The 19,914-nt window shown below is 39.7% G+C and overlaps 1 protein-coding gene across 3 annotated transcripts in view; it reads left to right on the top strand.

Annotated features, from left to right (window-relative positions):
- SLC4A10 (solute carrier family 4 member 10) overlaps positions 1–19,914 on the top strand; it is a 265,490-nt gene that overhangs the window by 115,037 nt on the left and 130,539 nt on the right. For all 3 annotated transcript variants that reach the window (XM_034785814.1, XM_034785813.1, XM_034785815.1), the window contains exon 3: positions 7,289–7,435. In XM_034785814.1, the coding sequence (XP_034641705.1) occupies positions 7,289–7,435 (147 nt within the window). The remainder of the gene's footprint in view (positions 1–7,288; positions 7,436–19,914) is intronic.

A 19,914-nucleotide genomic window follows, 5' to 3' on the forward strand; every position in this document is an offset into this window, starting at 1 on the left:
AGGTTCTCCTTAGGAAAGGCAGGACAGTTCCTTGGGGGCCAAACCAAGCAATATAATATAATAATTAATAAAAAATTAAACAAGCCATGATTGGTCATTTCCACTATCATTTTTAAAAGTGTGGGTCATTTTAAAAAAAGAAAAGCCTCCTTTTAATATATATTGTGTATCTTGAGCAATGTATATTTTTTATGGTGGTGACTTAAAAGGTAAAACCCTTCATGGGACTTAACCAATGATGTGGGCAATCTTTGTTCAGTCCATGGGAGATGGTACTACATAATGCAAACCCTAATAATCTAGATAATATTGCCCAGCATACTATTAAAGACTTTGCTTCAAAAAGTCCTAGGTCAGATGGAACTGTAGCCTGCAATCATTTGACATGTAGAACTCTCATTTAATTTAATAGAGTTTCTAAATACAAATGGATGTCAGGATATAGGGGCAATATTATCTACTTGCACATGTACTGGTATCACTTGTAGTTTCATACATTGTCACTGAATTAATTGGATTGGCTGGTGCAGTAATTATTTAGGTTACTTCAGACTTTTAATTCTATACTCTTGGTGAGAAAAATGTTGTAAGTATACATATTTGTGTGCTTTGTATAACTAACGTGTTGTAATCACTTGTTTGCTATTAGATTTGCAGTTTATACAAGAATGTAAGAATAACGTATAAACTCTGTGAACTGTTCATAATAGCATCCTTAACTTGATATGACTGTTCAAAAATTGACTGCAAAGTCCAAGCAAACAAATCAAGGTAAATAAACATGAGTGTCATTTAGGTTAAACCTATATAACACAAGAAATTCAAAATTAAAGATAATGAGCCAAATTTGGGTTTATAACAGTGTAAACTGATTATTTGTAGTAATCTTGTATATTACCATAGTACACCGGCCCTGATTAGCAATTGTGAGGACATTGTGCAAGGTGATGCTATACACACACAATTGAGAGCAGAACACAATGGGACACAGTTGGGGAATGTTTTCGTGGCATCATAATGCTAATGAAGTCAATGGAAAAACACACAATGAGGGCTGGATTTAGCTCTTAAAGAATATTGAAATAGGTCCTGAACAATTGATCATTATTCCTTAAGGGCCAAATCCAGGCCCCATTGGGTGTTTTGTCATTGACTTCAATAAATCTCAGATTAGACAATATGTTCCCTTTTCTTTAAACTTTAGCCAGTTTCAGCCATATGTTTTATGTTGCTTCTAATAAATGTAGTTATTGTTACCTTTGGTTAAAAAATATGAAATTTTACAGTCTTGAACTTGCCTGGTGAAATCCTGCCCTTATTGACATCAATGAGAGTTTTGTCATTGACTTCAGTGGGGCCCAGATTTCACCCATAGTCTGTACTTATATCATGTTAGGCTGTAATTCTTCAAATAGTTGCTTTTTTTGTGGACCCTTAAACTGGCATGGGGGGCTTGTTGACTCTTGGGACTTGACAACAATGTAGGAGTCCACACTGCATGTATGGAAGATTGGGTCTTAGGCCCTAGTTCTTCATTGAGCCTCTCTGGAAATAGGTCTTTGAAATAATAATAATAGAAACACTGGCGGCAACATAGTGATGCAACAAAGTACAGTTATAACATCAATAGGAGATCATGCATTTGCATGACCAGGAATTGTACATGTTTATTATTAACAGGGTTAATTTAAGTTTTTGAAACCTTCATCAAATTGTATCAGTGGATCCATCTACCTCTTTCATCATTACTGGTTTCTGGGATTCTTCCTTCCTTTGAGTATGTGTTTCAGATTATTTTTCTCATGATGTGCTAACTTGTACTTTTTTCTAAGCTAAATGTCATTTATTGTTTTCGGTCCTGATCTGTAGTCTTTATAGGTCTCATTTGTGTTTGTAGTCTCAATTTGCAAATGACATGAATGTTTTGTTTATTCCCTCTTCCAGATCATTAATGAAGATGTTAAATAACACTGGCTCTAACACGAGTCCCTGCAGTACCCCACTAGACACCTCCCACAACTCAGAACACTGGCATTTATCAATTAAATTTGTTTACAGTGCTTTTTATATAGTTTTCAGTTCACATAACAGTGCTTTTATCCTAACCGATTTAAATAAACTTTCAATTAAGATTTCATGAGTTAGTTTATCAAATTCTTTATTAAAGTCCACATACATTACATCCACTGGAATTTTACCATATCAGCTCTAAATTCTGTCTTGAAAAACAATCAAGTTTGATGGGCAAGATTCTCTCTTCGTGAGCCCAGGCTGCTTATTGCTCTTGGCTCCATAAACCTCAAAGGTCCTGATTCTATCACTATCTTACACTGAGTAATGATACCTCTCTTTGCAAGTAGAACTATTGATCAATAGGGATTTGAATTTTTTGGTTGGTTTATTTGTGTGTGTGTGTGTGTTCTGTGACTGGGGGAGTTCAGAGAAATCAAGAGAAAACCAAGTTGAAGAAATTAATTTGCATTTAATTCTGATAGTGGTGAGGTTCATGGTCATTTTTGACTCTTGGATATAAGTTCCAAGGTCTGGAGTTCAGCTCCTGTAAAAATTATGTGATATGGAAAAAAAATCTTCCAGAGTTCCCAACAGGATGGGTGTAGTTCCCTTGCCTATGGACAGCAAGAGATCATCCACCAGAGCAACACATGCTGACTTTCCCCCATGCTCTGGACTGAAGCCTGACTGAGAGGGATCCAGGATACTGGCAATTGACAGGTGTCATTAGACACTTGGTTTTTTTTACTAGCTTCTCAATTAGCTTACAGTTGCTTGAAAGATCTCTTTCATTGAGAAATGTTTGCAGTAATGGTTGCTTCACTTGTCCTGTTCATTCTCCCATCTGTCTTTCAGTGTCTGCTCATCACCTTTTAGAATCCTCTCATTTTCATTTTCCTCCCAAATTTTCTCTTTCTGGCCTGTAATTATACTCCTTCAGGCCTCCTTAAGTCTTCCTTCACGGATGTTTCACTTATTTTTTTCCATTCCTTCAGTGTTCTGTAGCAAATTGTTACTACTTCTTGTCTCTGAAAACTTCCCCTGTGGATTTCCTGATTCCCCATATTTCCTATAGATTCCCTTCTACACTTACTGAAATTCATCCATGGTGTAACTCCATTGCCCTTTGTGACACAGAGTCATTGGTGCCAGCTGGCAAACAGTTCAATACTCTGTGTCAGCCCCTCCTATCAGGCTTGACAAACTCACCACACCCAACACGCTGCTTTCACAGTGCTTATCAAAAAAGTCTTCTGTAAGGTATGAAATGAAAGCCCATGACACACAGGTCATCAACATTGTTGTGAATAATATGTACTGACACTGTATAAGGGATTCTGGAATATCTTGACTTTAGTAAGGCTTTTGATCTCACATGACCTTCTCATAAACAAACTAGGGAAATACAACCTAGGGGCAGCTACTATAAGATGGGTGTATAACTGGATGGAAAAACATTCCCAGAGAGTAGTTATCAGTGGTTCACAGTCAAGCTGGCAGAACATATTGAATGGGGTCCCACAGGGATCAATTCTGGGTCTGGTTTTGTTCAATATCTTCACCAATTATTTAGATAATGGCATAGAGAGTACACTTATAAAATTTGCAGGTGATACAAAGCTGGGAGGGGTTGCAAGTGTTTTGGCGGTTAGGATTAAAATTCAAAATGATCTGGACAAACTGGAGAAATGCTCTGAAGTAAATTGTATTTGTCCTTATTGAATTTCATCCTAAGTACTTCGCTTGGGAAAGAACAATCAGTTGCACACATACAAAATGGAATTGACTGGCTAGGAAGGAGTACAACAGAAAGGTCTCTGGGGATCATAGCAGATCACAAACTAAATATGAGTCAACAGTGTAACACTGTTGCAAAAAAAAAGCAAACATCATTTTGGGATGCATTAGCAGGAGTGTTGTAAGAAAGACACAAGAAGTAATTCTTCTGCTCTACTCTGCACTGATTTGGACTCAACTAGAGTATTGTGTGCAGTTCTGGGTACCATATTTCAGGAAAGATGTGGACAAATTGAAGAAAGTCCAGAAAAGAGCAACAAAAATGGTTAAAGGTCTAGAAAACATAATCTATGAGGGAAGATTGAAAAAATTGGGTTTGTTTAGTCTGGAGAAGAGAAGACTGAGAGGACATAATAGTTTTCAAGTACATAAAAGGTTGTTACAAGGAGGAGGGAGAAAGATTGTTCTCCTTAACCTCTGAGGACAGGACAAGAAGCAATGGGCTTAAATTACAGCAAAGGCAGTTTAGGTTGGAAATTAGGAAAAACTTCCTAATTGTAAGGGTGGTTAAGCACTGGAATAAATTGCGTAGGGAGGTTGTGGACTCTCCATCATTGGAGATTTTTAAGAGCAAGTTAGACACACACCTGTCAGAGATGGTCTAGATAATACTTAGTCCTGCCATGAGTGCAGGGGACTTGGCTAGATGACATCTCAAGGTCCTCTTCAGTCCTACAGTTCTATGATTTTATGTTGAAATTATGTTTTAAAATCTGTATCAAGGCAGAGTGGACAGAAAGGTTTTCTGCCAGACAAAAGTATGTGTATTTACCCATTCCTGTTTCTCTCATGTCAATTAAGCATTATAAAGCCAACACAATGGAAGCCTCATTTGCATGTGAAGTCAACAGGAAAAACAGATGGGTAGTGGGGCGGGGATGTGAAACCAACAGGCGGGGAGCATACCAGAGAACAAGCAGTGAGGGAGTTTCAAAAGTTTACTGGACTATAAGAGAAAGGAAAAAAGGACCTCTTTGCTTCCTCAGTGAAGGATAAAAAAAAGGACAGTGCTTTTTGCATTTATGAAATTTGGGTATTGGCCATGTAAGTGATGCTGGGAGATTTCTTTAGGTGAGAAATTACTTTAGAAAAGGATTTTAGCTTGTTAGAGTTAAGTTTAGTCTCTAAGAAGTGTCTTTGGAGACAGCTTACCTGACCATTTTCTCTGAGTGGCTAGTGACAGGCACTGGATACTACAGAAGGGGATGCTGGCAGAAGGATTTGGGGATTGGTATATCTGACGCTAGCCTGCACAAGAGACGGCGAGGTCTGTGGAGACCTGGAAGTCAGTATTTGTCTGTGGCTAGAAGCTGTTGGCTGAGCAACAGCGAGCATCAGGCAAGACTGTTTCATGCCAAGGGCAAGTGGTGGTGGTGGTGAGGTGCCTCACAGCCCTGAGTACCACTGGGGAACATCACAACCTTAAATCAAATGGGAATGTGCTCCATTGTTGTGTTTTCTTTTTATTCCCCTCAGTTTGTCAATTTCCTAATTCCTTTTTACATGCAAATGGATTATTCTCTATATAAAGAGGATACCTGGGCAGTTCAGCCATTTGGAGTTTTGCTGTTGATTTGCCAACATATTTAGTAGAGATGAGCCTGGATTCAAACTCCAGATACTAAAGCTTCAGAATAAAGTGAAGTGTGAAGCTGCATTTGAATCCTAATTTCACAGATCAAGCCCCTCTCTTAATAGTTAACTGGCACAAAACTAGAATAAGCTTGCCCACCCCTTTCACAAAGCAGCAGGAATTGATTAAATTACTAAATCAAAATAAGTAATTTTTTTGAGCTTTTGGAAGAGATTAAAATCTTTGAGAAGGCAGCCCCTTTTCTCTCACAGGTAGTTCTGTATTATACCTACCAAGGAAATATTTAGAAATACATTATTGCTGTTGTTCTTTATAGTAAGTTCTCCTTATGGCAACATTTTTATTTATTTCATGCATTATTGATTGCACTGGGTTTGAGATAATATAAAAGCACCAGTTCTCTGTGAATCATTTTCTGGGAGTTAAAACATAATATTAAACAAGAAGCAAAGAAAAAGCTCAAATAAATACTCATCTTCAGGTCATGGCTGTTCTTCAGAAAATCTCATGAATATGCAAGGACATTTTTCCTAAATCAGTGACAATGCTTTCCAAATTGTCCACTAAATGTATTTATATAAGAGACTAAATTAAAGATGTAAACCCACGTTTTAATATTGTATCGGGAGGTTTTTCTCCAGCTTGTTTGTTTCTGCTTCTGCAGAGAATTCCTGTCAGCCTTGAATTTCTTTCATGTACTGTGACAAATGATGCCTTGCTGTGTTTTCTGCCCCTAGTCGCCATGGGATTACAGATCACGTGCTACAGCAGCTTAATGTACTTGACCTTTTCATATGATTGACACAGCTAAATGATTGCAGCAAAGCAGAATTATCCACTAGCTATGTTATGTTCATTTCCAGGGGAAAAGAAAACATATTTGGTGTGAATAATCTGAGAAATATAAATATATATTTCTCAGAAAAAAACAGCTTTCTAAATATCCCAGTCGTATGACATAATAGAATAATAGCACAATAAATCATTTGAAAGATGGCAGTGTATCACTTGTATCATGAAATGGGACAAACATAAGAAAGGAATCTGTCATGACTTACTACATGCTCTAGCCTCCTAAATTCAGTTACCAGAATATTTCCTGTTAAGTGAATTCAGGAGGCTAGAGTGTGTAATAAGAGTTGACAGATTTTTTTCCCATATTTGTCCCATTTCGTGATTCACAGAATCATAGAACAAGAAGGGACCTTGAGAGGTCATCTAGTCCAGTCCCCTGCACTCAAGGCAGGACTAAGTATTATCTGGACTATCCCTGACAGGTGGTACAATGCTACATTATTTATCTTTGAAATGATTTACCGTGCTATTATTCTATTGTGTCATATAATTGAGATGTGTGACTCTGTCGGGCTTGATCAGCAGCCAAGGACTATAGGTGTAGTGGTTTCATTTAAAAAAATGAAATATCAGTAGAAATAAAACCAAACTAAGCTACCCATTAATTATTTGTAAATAGGGCACACAAAGTATGTTATGGAAGTGCAGGGATTTTGTATCCTGTCACGATTTTTTTGGCAAAATTTCCATTGACTTCACAGAGTTCTGCATATGGATGGTTGGTAGGATTTGGTGCATACATGGCTTCAGCTTGCATAAAACTCCAGCCCAAACAAATCAGAGTCATTTCATTAAGCATGTAATTCCAGAAGATCCATCTATCTTTCTACTTTACAATAATTTACAATATACCCCAAATTTATCTTTCTCTATATATAAATCTCTAGGGGATCTGTTGTTGTAGCATCGGAAATTCAATACTGGGATTTTCTCCTGTACCAATAAATTGTGTATCAGTAACACTTCAGTATTATGATAGGTCATTGTATCTTGCCATGTGCACTTTTTTAACAGTAACTTTCTTTATAGGTCACCGAACATTGTTCATTGGAGTTCATGTACCGCTGGGTGGAAGAAAAAGTCACCGACGCCATAGACACCGTGGACACAAACACAGAAAGAGAGACCGGGAACGAGATTCAGGATTAGAGGATGGGAGAGATTCTCCTCCTTTTGGTAAGGTTTATTTCTTCTTGCTGGATCTTTTAACAATAAACATCAATACCACAATGCATACTTATCCTCCTCTTATATTTTAGGCAGTATTGATAATAGGGCTTTGGGGTTACAAGCCAGAGCCTTTCAGGTCTGTTCTAAAAATCTTTTGACATTTCCTCCTATTGTGTTTAAGTTTAGGGGATGAATAAATGAAAATGCTTACTATTAGTAGTGTTGTAACATTCTAGAGCATTTATTTGGTGATAGGCACTTTACATAAATGGATGGAAACTATTGGTGCTGGGGAATTGGCTTCTCTAAAATGTAGCAAGACCGGGTAATGTAGTGCTAATATTGAAATAGAGGGCCCGCTCCTGAACTGTTGTGAATTTACACCAGCTTAAGATCTGATCCAGAGTCTATATCTTGCCTCTGTTCTTACATGACATTGTAAGGTGTAAATGTATTGTGACTTCGGTCATATTGTGAGATCAGTCTTGGTGTCTAGCTAAGGATCATGCCCTATTTTTTGTGGTGAGAGGGGCAGGAACAAGAGTGAATGCAAGGGGGAATACAGGCATTTATGTGGGGAAATGTGATATTTATCAAATATTTCTAGTATGAAAGGATCTCAGCCACCCTCCCACACCAAATGTATTGAAAAGGGGAAGAAAAGTGGGTACTCCCATATGTGTGTTTTGACATGTGCCCTCATGCATACATCTGGATGACAGCTAACTGTGGGCTTGGGAGAGAGGAAAAAGCTAGCAAAACAAACCACTCAAACTATATGGAAACCATATCACAGTGTAGCACAAAAGAATATTTTTAGTTCATTGGGGAAACGTAAGTGCCAGTGTAATTTTAGGTTGCAAAGCAGTCATTACAAGATCCTTTATTTTAGACTGAATTTTAAATTATCTGTGTGGAAAGCTTTGAAGCAGTGTATTACAAGTGGTGAAGCTCTAAGTCTGTTTAAAAGAACTTGATTTATTCAAATCTTTCACAGTAAAATATACCAGGGACGAAAAAGCAGGAAGCTAAGAGTGTGTTTCTCAAATTCAGTAGGAATATAGAGGATTAAGAATGTAAAGAATTAATATTGATGAAGAAAAATGCCTGACTCAGTTTGGAATGAATTTCAGTTCCACAAGAGCATATAGTATCTATAGATACACTTAAAATGGATTGTATATTTCAAATCTACAAAAAGCATGCATTATTAATACAAATGTATTTGCTTTTTACCATGATTAATATTTTAAGGCATAGTAAGAGAAATATATTTTGAAACAACCTTTCTTTAAAAAAATAGAGTTCAAAGTTGTTTAAAATGTTTTAAAGAACTTCTGCATATATAATGTTGTATATTTTTAATAGATAAACACTGAAAGCTTATGTTAACTAAGGGGCCAGATTTTCAAAAGTGGTCAGGACCCAACAGCTCCCAGTCAGTCTCCTAATTTCATTTAGGTGTGTAAATGGGAGCTAGCTCTGCTGAAAACTTTGCCCTGGTCCTTCCACCCCAAGACATCTAATTTTGTGTCCTTTCCTTTATCACAAGCAAAAAAATGAGTTTTCGTTTCATCCTTACACCCTTTAATGTGCACATCACAAAACACCACTCTTTGGCACAATTCAGCATAAGTGACAGTGAGTCTGTGTTCTGCAGAGGCAAAAGAGTGGAATAGCAATCCAGATTAGGCATATTACGTGTGGCTACCTTTCTCCTGATGCCCAAGGAATCGGTGTCAAACCTCTGATTTTAGGGGAAATTCTCTTATGCTAAAGTCACTCTCCGAATTATAAGTGGTGTTGCCTAGATTACTTAGTAAGAGAGGGACTCCTTTCTGTCATGATGTGCTGTACATTGTGCTATATAACTGCAATATGCGCTCCCTGAGGGCCTTTTCTGCAGAATTGTTGCATAGCCACTCGGTCCCTAGTCTGTAGCAGTGCATGGGATTCTTCCTTCCTAAGTTCAGGACTCTGTGCTTGTCCTTGTTGAACCTCATCAGATTTCTTTTGGACTAATCCTCTAATTTGTCTAGGTCCTTCTGTGTCTTATCCCTACCCTCCAGCATATCTACCACTCCTCCCAGTTGAGTGTCATCTGCAAACTTGCTGAGGGCAGTACACGCCATCCTCCAGATCATTAATGAAGATATTGAACAAAACCGGCTCCAGGACTGACACTTGGGGCACTCCGCTTGATACTGGCTGCCAACTAGACATGGAGCCATTGATAACTACCCGTTGAGCCCAACGATCTAGCTAGCTTTCTATCCACCTTATAGTCCATTCATCCAGCCCATACTTCTTTAACTTGCCAGCAAGAATACTGTGGGAGACCATATCAAAAGCTTTGCTAAAGTCAAGGAATAACACGTCCACTGCTTTCCCCTCATCCACAGAGCCAGTTATCTCATCATAGAAGGCAAAAAGAATGAGGGAGGATTTGATAGCTGCTTTCAACTACTTGAAAGGGGGTTCCAAAGAGGATGGATCTAGACTGTTCTCAGTGGTACCAGATGATAGAACAAGGAGTAATGGTCTCAAGTTACAGTGGCGGAGGTTTAGGTTGGATATTAGGAACAACTTTTTCACTAGGAGGGGGTGAAGTACTGGAATGGGTTACCTAGGGAGATGGTGGAATCTCCTTCTTTAGAGGTTTTTTAAGGTCAGGCTTGACAAAGCCCTAGCTGGGATGATTTAGCTGGGGATTAGGTCCTGCTTTGAGCAGGGGGTTGGACTAGATGACCTTCTGAGGTTCCTTCCAACCCTGATATTCTATGATTCTAAATAAATCAAAGAATGGAAGAGGATAATTTTCAGTCTGCAATGAATTACAACACAAAAGAATATATTTTCATGCAGCCTATTTGTTAAAAAAATATCATTGTGCTTCACAGACAATTAAAACCTATATATGAAATTGCAAGAAAACGATGTACTATTGGTTACAGTCATATACACAGCATGAGTGGGGGAGAAGGGGAAGCTTCAGATTCAGAAGTTTGAAACTTAGCCTATATTTATATATTTTTTCATTAAGTTCCTAACTTTTATTAAGTTTTGACAAAAAGTAATACCATACATGTAGAGAAGATTTCTATGTGAGAAATTAATAGACATATGCTAAATACATTCATCATGTGCCTATGCAATTAATCACGTGCCTATGTCCGCATCATCTGCCAAAAATATATCCTACAAATCCAAGGGTTCCCAAACTTTTTCCCTGCGTGACCATATTTTGAGACCAACTGTTTCCTGTGATCTCAACAAAGCAACATAGTGACCAAGGAAGCCAAGGAATTTACACATTAAGTATGTTACTCTGTAGTGTGATGTGCGCTTATGCATTGTGACACAGCTTCTCAAAGCCTAGCGATGCAGTAGAAACTGCACATCTAATCTTTTATGTGACATCAACATAGATTGATACCGAGACTTGATGGATGCAAATGCACTGAATCCAGCTTCACATAACTACAAATGGAACCCTGAGTTTCAAGGCATGTTTTGAGAGTGCAGGATAACAATGAACCAGGACTCTGGGAGAGAAAGTTGGGCATATATTTCTGTCAAGAATCAATTTCAGGAATTTTGCTGAGCTTTTTGGTATCAGCTGTTGACAAATCCATAGCATCAGGCTTGCACTGAAAGAAGTTTTGCACCCCATCCTACTTTGCCACCTCCAAGTTGGGGAAAAAGGATGCAAACTGTTCCTCTAGCCAGCTGAGATGCTCAGCTATTACCTTTATGGGAGGCTGGATAATTTCATTGTCAGCCAGGAACTTGCAAAGCTATGGGAAGGATTCATAGACTTTAAAGTCAAAGGGAGCATCGTGATCATCTAGTCTGACCTCCTGCACATTGCACATTCGTAGTTTGACCTCAATGGATTATTCTTCCAGAGAACAATTTTCTTCATGAATCCTGTGATTTGATCACTCAGGTGAAGGATATGGGTGTACTTTCCTTGCAGACCTGAATTCTGTTCATTCCGTTTCCCAAATACATCTGTGACAGAGGCAAGAAGGCACATCCTCCTTTGATCACATAGAAAACCAGCAAATTCACTCTTTTTGCAGTCCATTGCATAGGCATGCAGCTCAGCTCTCAGTTCAAATAATAGTCCCAGTATTTTTCCTCTTGAGAGCCAATGAGCTTCAGTGTCGAAGAACAATACATCATGATCTCACAGTTTTGCAAACAGACTTGGGCAAAAAGGCTGAATCTCAATGTAGTTCACAATAGAAGAGACCTGCTGCAAAAATTCTCCTAGCTCTGGACCCAGTGCTTTAGATGCCAGTTTTTCTCTATGATTCATGAAGTGAGTCCACACAGCAGATGGAGCAACTTTCTTTATCAAGGTATGCAGACCTGCTTTGTGGCCTGCCATAGATGGAGCTCCATCGTGCAAAAACCCACCATGCAATCACCTGGTAGATTTTTGTCTTGAATGTAGTGCAGCAAACATTTCTTGTGCCATATTGTGTCTAGGAAGAAGGAGACAGAACAGAATGTCTTCGAGAATTGCGCCTTCCCATGTGAAATTAACAAAAGTCAAGAAAGGTGCATCACAACCCTCAATGCTCACATCCACTTGAAGAGCAAAAGCATCTGTGTTTTTCAGATGCTCCACTAGTGTGTTTTTCTGATCTGCTGCTGTGACACATAGCAGGCGTTTTGGCCTTTCTTCATTCTTGACCAAAACACTAATAAAACCATAACCAAAGAAAGCCTTGTCATATTTGTGAGCATGTTTCCTGGAGTCTTGTTTTTTTGTTCATAACTGCATCACTAGACTCACTGCTGGAGGTTAAAGATGATACTTTGTGTAAAAATGATTCCATGGTGCAAGGTCGTGCTGTGTGGAGGCTGCCATTTTGTAGATCAAAATGGTGGCCTCCTGGTATGGGGTTTGTGGAGCAGGTCCAAACAAGTTCAGGGGCAGATGGCATCATCTGCCAGGGTGAATGTGGTATGTTGGATCTGTGACCCCATCTGTTGAAATGGGGTCATGACCCACAGTTTGGGAACCTGTGCACTAAGCTGTTGCCACAAGACTTGTTTTAAGTCTTTTGAGCAGTTTTTTTTTTAGCAGCTGCATTTTAAAAAAATCAATCTGACACAAAAACATTTCTTCCTTCTCCTACTAAATGTGGAATCTTCCCCACAAATTGCCCTTCCCAAAGCCCAGGCCAGACAAGATTCATACTTGGGTCAGAGATAGCTTTCCCATATGTAAAAATGCCACTTTAAAGTCCAATATTTCATTTCCCTGAAGGGCTAAAAACCCAGGACATTAGGATTAGTTTCCTAGGCTAGCAATGGGTTCCAAAACTCTCTTCTAGCCCTGGAAGATGCTGAGATATCTGACTTTAAAGTGGTCGTGTTTTTTAACTCTAGAAAAGCATTTTAAGTAGTTTTTAAGTGTTTATTTTTAATTTTGCCTTTCTTCTGAACCTGTTAGAACTGTACTTATGGGTCGGATTGTCAATGGTTTTTAGGTGCCTAATGATGCAGGTAGGCACCTAGTGGATTTTCAAAGGCCTTTCAGTGCCTAACCTACTAATGCACTTTCAACCCCTCCTCTCCACCCCCACTAGACTCCTATCCGTCTCTTTAGGCAGCTTTGAAAATCTGGCCTTGGGTACTTAAAGCACTTGGGGCTATACAGGGAGAGATATAAGAAATAGTCCAAGTACTAATACATTTTCTCCGTAATACATCTGCCATGTATCATAAGAGTCTTTTTGGTGTTAATTTGGGATGATCTGTATAACTCATTCTTTACTTCACCACTCATGAGTAATGTGACCATCAAAAACTCATGCTGATGAAACCACCTCCCACCCTAGGTACATGTGTGTGCTAATATTTCCAAAAATTAAAATAAAAACACAGCTGAGTTGCATGAAGTATTCTCCAGATCCAAAATTCATCAGCAACTCTTCACGAATAAGAATGAGTGAGTGCTGACGCAACAATACCACCTGGCAGCACAAAGAATATTAAGAAGGATTGCGTAAAGTTAGAATAGGCAAAGATCACTTTGGGGCTTCACTGTGGCAGATAATCCCTTGTGTTGTGGAGGGTGCAGTCATGCCACCACAGCAGGAATTTCAGGAGGCACAGTGTCTCCCAGAGCAACTAGGGATGCTCTGCTTATTGGTGTGGAGGGAGGTTGGGACTATTGTTGAGCCACTCTGACGAATATGATTAGTGCTGCAGAACCCTTGGGGTCCAGGACCACAATGTCACAATGGTGCCCAAGTGAGGTGCAAGGGGAGGAGAACACTCCAATGCCCTTTCCCTCTTCTGCGTGTGTATTCAGTCACTGGGCACATTCTGGCCCATAAGAGCAAACCTGCAATTTAGGGGGCAATTTCACCTATGCTGTCCTAACTTCTGACTCATTCTGAATTAAATAGGCACCGAGAGATGGTCAGCGCCCTGGCCCGCACCAGTTTTCTTTAAAAGCATCCCTTCTTAACAGATGGGGGGTTGGGGGGGCTGTATTCTGTGGAAAGGAAGGAAAGAGAGTGTTCAATTAGCAGGTGCAAGAAGAAAGATCTAGAAAAATAGGTTTTGTGAGACTGAATGATAAAGCACAGTGATCTGAAGTATGTCAGAAAAATAAATGAGGACTTTTGTCATGAGAACAAATTAGCAAATGTTTTGAAACCATCTGGTATGAAAGGAGGAATTATTAAAGTCTGAGAAGCAAAAGGTGAATGATAGAGACATTGGAACAAATGAAGGTTTGAACTACTCAGAGACAAGCAGAACACTTCAATCTGCTCAACAACTAACCAAACACAAGACAAGGCAGCATTATTCTAATCTGAATATGCAAGTATAATTTATGTATTTCTTTTCAGCTGTGAAGCTGATTACTCATTCTAAAGAAATTCTATTAACACATATATTCATCTTAGCATACATACAAAATATTTATCTTTTGTGTAAGCTCTATGGCTAGAAGTGAACAAGCTCTCTACCCCCTGTATTGGGGGAAAAGTGAAAAGGGCTCCTGTAGAGCAGTGGTTTTCAAAAAAAAATTTCTGGGTTGCGACCCGAACTTTGAAAAACACTGCTGTAGAGAACACTGTTGCATGAGCAGAAGGACAACAGACTCAATGTCTTTAAACTGAGAACTACAGTGACCACCTACTCAGAAATCCTTCACTTTATTAAGAACATAAGACCAGCCATACTGGGTCAGACCAATGGTCCATCTACCCAACTATCCTGTCTTCCGACAGTGGTCAATGCCAGGTGCCCCAGAGGGAATGATAATCATCAAGTGACCTGTCGCCCATTCCCAGCTTTGGCAATATTATATTTCCCCTGGTAACTGGACCTGTGCGCCACAATCTTTTCTCCCCGTCCTGTGCTCAGACAGCTTTTCCAATTTGGAATTCTCTAGCTATGCATAAGGATTCTAGCTATGCATAAGGATTTAAATATTGATCTTTATTTTTCCATTTGTAAAATTTACTTTTCACATACCCCTAGGCAGCCACAGAAAACATAATACACGTTAATTAAGAGAGACAAGGTGAGTGAGGTAATATCTTTTATTGGATCAACTGCTGTTGGTGGGAGGGACAAACTTTCGAGCTTCACAGAGCGCCTCTTCAAGTCATCTTCTGTGAATTGAAAGCTTGTCCCTTCCCCAATAGAAGTAGATCCAGTAAAAGATATTACCTCCCCCACCTTGTCTCTCTCATCTCCTGGGACCAACTCGGCTATAACAACACTGAAATATCAGAAACGGACCCATTATCAATTAAGACTCACTCATAATCTAAATAAATAATATTCCTACTCCCTTGCAACAACAAACAACCTCCCCCCAAGCCCTTAACCCTCTACAAACTGGCCCTCAGGTCAAAACCAACACATTAAAGGGTGTGCAGAAACAAACTGGAAGCCATTGCAAACTACAGAGAACAGGCATCAGATGTTCATTGCAAGAAGCACTGCTAAACTAACCCACAGCTGCAGTCCAAAGGGCTGTAAATGTGAAAACAAATAGCTTTTTTGATGCCATGGAGAAAAGGGAACCAGTCGAGGGATGCTGAGAGGCACAAAAGAATCAAAGAAAAAAATCTCTGCAGCAGTATTTTGAATGGTATGAGCAGAGTAAGGTGGGATTCATGAAAGGCAGAGATCTCCTGAAAAAGAGGAAGATGCACAAAAAAAATATGATTTATTAGTTTTTAAATCTCATTATTTCTAAATGAATCTCATAATTTTATGAAAGTTTGGAGTTGGCATGTGTTATACGCCCAGACCACGGACTCTTAAAACTGGAGAGTTGTATTAAACTTAGGATCCAAAAAAATCCCAACAACCACAAACACAATTTGCACGAGCCCCACTGTTGGAGAGATTTTCAGGAAAAACACCATGCTGTACTGAGACCACACTTGTTCACCACAGCTGTGTTGTCTTTGACCTCTTCAGCACAGCTCCAATCCTTAAAGGGACCTGATTCTGGGGAATATAGCCTGGCATTCCACCCAATTCTTAAACACAAATTTCACATTAAAATAGTCTTACAAACATATTTTAACATATCCGTGCTACACTCCCCCATCACAAATGTAATGTCATCCTGATATTTCTGCTAACAAAATATATAATTCGGTTAATCCATCTGACTTATTCTTAGTAGTTCATGAGTTCCACAAACTCATAAGAGTGATTCTCAAGTGTGCCTTTGTCTCTTTTCTTTTTCTATAAGTACTGGTACCAATGGTGGAAACTCAGAAATCTTTCTTCAGTTTATTTCATCAATCAAGCAGTAATTTTCTATGGTAATTATTGTTCCACTATCTGACAGACTAGCCAGTCCTGAACAATTAAAATTCCTCCCCCCCCCCAATTCATATGTTATGCAGTGGCACTGGAACATTTTTAATAGTGGGGGTGCTGAAAGTCACCTTACCCTTTACCCCTGTCCATCCCCCGCCCCAGAGCTGAGGCTGGGACCCCGGGCATGCAGGGCCAGCAGCTGGGAGCCTGGGGCTGCTGCAGCACCCCTCGTGTCCCTAGTTCCCATGCTTATGATGTTATGAAATAACAGTTCCTGTATGAGATCAATGCTATAACCATGTAATTCAAAGTCACTGAGCATATGGCAAGCTATTTAGAAAACAAAAATCTACTAAATAAAACATATTAACTTATCCCAAATTATAAAACACTTGATTGAGGACAATAGCCATACCATAATAAATCAATATCACTTCATTTGCCAATATTACCTCAATTCTGGATACAATACATGATAAGAAAGATAGGCACTTGTTATACCTTGTGACAAATGCGATGACATTCCCATGGCACATTCACTTTGCTCAGCAGTGGGATTTAGGCACTGACAATAAGTGTGTCTAAACATTCATATGTTACTGTCTTTTGGGCTCTTTTCTCTCTAGTAGGATGACTTCAAATGTCTGGCTTGTTTGGTGATTTGGTCCACTTGTGCTCTACTGTTTTCCAGTTCCATGATTCCATTTTGGTATTTATGTATTTTAACAGCTGGTACGAATGTTAGAGCAGTTTAATCAGCAGTTTCCCAGTTTCTCTGTCTTCCTCTGTGGTGCTTTAAAGAAGAGTGTTCTATGCAAAGGTAAGAAGTCACTGGGGAGTAAAAGACTGCCATAAAAGACTGCTTAAGACATCCTTTTTCTCTCTTCTGCTTTTACTTCATAGACTGGACTATCCTTTCAAGTACTACAAGAATTTTAACTTTAATTTGCCTGGTCCCGCTCTCTTAGAAAGATTCCTAACAAGTACTTTATCTCCTGGTCAGAGGACAGCACCATTCACTTTCCAATTACAATGATTCTTTCTATGATCATCGGATTTTTTAGATGATTTTTGATGCCACTTCATAAGCTTCTTTCATGCGATATTTGCATTTTTCAACATAATCTTTATGGTTTCCAGGTGCAGATTCAGAGTTTGTACATAAAGTAAATACAATGTCAATGGGCAAACATGGTGATGTTCCAGATAAGAAGTAGAAGGATGAGAATCCTGTAGCATCATTTTGTGTACAGATATAGGCATAGATTACTTTTTTAAGAGAGTCTTTCCAGTTTGCCTTTTGGTCTTCTGGCAAGGATCTCAACATAGCCAGCAGAATTCAGTTCAGCTTTTCTACTTACCCATTGCCTTGTGTGTGGTATGGGGTTGTGTGAGATGTTTCCGTTTTTCACTAGTGCTGTAACCTGAATAAATTATTTTCTAACCCCTCACTTTGGTCTCTGGGAAACCAAATTTAAAACCAAAATAATTGAAGACCCTGTCTGCTAAAGTCTTGCCTGACTTGTTACTGGTAGAGTAGGCTTGGACAAACCTAGTGAAGTGATCCACTATGAATAAAATGTATTCATATCCTTTTTAGTTGCAAGAAATCTATTGATAAAGCTCAAGTGGTTTTGCTCTAACTAAGTGAAGTTCTGGTAGGTTGGTGATATTTCTTTTGCTTGTTACATGTACAGACTCTAGTCTCTTAGGGCTTGTCTTCGCTGCAGTGTAAGCTTGAGTTGTCTCCCCTCGACTTAACTTCTCTTGAGCAGGCCTGTGGAAAGAAATTTGGGGCCCAAGTACATCATGTTTGCTAGGACCCCACCCCCTCCTATTTCATCCCCAGTATACGCAGAGTTTCACTGCAGTGGGGTTCAATAAACAGGCTTCTAAGACAGAAGCTTTCACAAAAACATATTTATGAAATAATCAGTTGTAAAAAGGTAATAATGTGTGGCGTATTTGTCAGTTCCACCTGGTTAGGAAAAGTTTGTGACTAGGTACAAGATTTCAGACTATACAAAACATCAGATCTTTGCTTGCAGTCATTTTTTTTAATGGAGATCTCAGTACTTTATTTGCACAGACATTTTTGGGGACCCTGATACAATTTCTCCCCCTTGCCCCTCTATTGCCAACCCTGCTCTTTAATTAGCTTTGCTGGGTTGAGAGTGATCACACTGCAAAACAACACTCAAGCTGAACAGAGTGATTGTATTACCAGCCTGTGCTGGTCCCCACTGCATTACTAGCTCAAGCATCAGCAGCACTTCAATCCAGACCACCCAACAGGCCAACTAGCTCAAGTTTAAAGCATCATTTACCTCAAGCTAGAGATTTCTGTGTGTGAATGGGTGTTGGGTTAGGAGCAACACTCAAGTTGTACCTTGAGCTAACACTGCTGGGAAGACTAATCCATAATGTTCAATGTCCCTCTTTATCTGCAGCCAATACAATGGATCTCTTACATGTAGCATTCACAAGTAAAAATGTATTCGTGAAGGGATTTGAATATGAATTTTTTGTTTCGGAACTGGGTGGAACAACAGGGTTATTTTTCTATGCCCCTGTCCCTTTAAGGATTGGAGCTCTGCTGAAGAGATCACGGGGGACACAGTTGTCACGAGCAGAAGGTGGTCCCAATAGAGTGTGATGTGCTCCTGAAAGGTGTTAAAGCAGTGGGCCTTGTGCAAGCTGGGTTTGGTTTGGTTTGGCTTATTCTAAGTTTAATACACCTCTCCAGTTTTAAGAGCCCCCAGGCTGGGTGTGTAATGTTTGGCGTGAGCCAGGCAGGAGAGGCTGAATTGCAATGATCTCCAAAATGAACCTACCATATGAGCTTCTGCAGACTCTTTCAGGAAAAGCTTCCAGAAGGTAATGCAAACAGAAAAGTGATTTTGCAAAAAGAAAGTTCCCTCTGTTAATATGGGGGAAAGACAACAAGGGATAGAAGTGAGAGGACCAAGGGGCACAGCTGAATATTTTCAGTAGCTGATCCCCAGTGAGAAATATTAGCAGGAAAGATATAGATTCCAAGGCCAGAAGGGTTCACTGTGCTTTCCCCTGCTTTCTGCCTTGATTTCTGGGCTGGGTTAGGCAGTTAGCGCACACAGCCCTGCCTAGCAGGCAGGGCGGTCGTGCTGCCTCAGGAGGGACCCTGGGAGAAATTGTGGGCTTTCAGATTGCTTCCACCAGTGCATCAACCCTGCTCTATGAGCTAATGCGAAGGGTGAAAGGTCATGACCCTGCCCCCTCCCACTTCCGTTCAAGCAATTTGCTCTCTGGAGTGAGGATGGAGCAGTCTTTATTCACAGGAACTGTTACTGTGAGTGGCTCTTCTGTGGTGCATGCAAGAGGAACCCCCTTACAAGACTCCATTTCCCAATTTGCCATTGCAAGGGATGGTCACAATACAGCCCAGTGTATTTAGCTGCCTGCTTGCCATGAGCGCTGTGTCAGTGAGCAACTTCCCTGTTGGTCTCTGCAAGCTGGGTTATGCAGCGCTCCAGGCCTATCAATCATATCCTTTTGACTTGTCCACCCATGGTGTCTGTAACTGGTTCCTGTTTTAGGGCTCAGTTGCAATTTCATAATGGGGCCATTCATAGTAGTGAACGCTAGGTCCATAGAAGTGTCTGCATTTCCATTCTGCAGTTTTC

The sequence above is a fragment of the Trachemys scripta genome, chromosome 11 (assembly GCF_013100865.1).
Source record: "Trachemys scripta elegans isolate TJP31775 chromosome 11, CAS_Tse_1.0, whole genome shotgun sequence".
Taxonomy (NCBI): Eukaryota; Metazoa; Chordata; order Testudines; family Emydidae; genus Trachemys; species Trachemys scripta.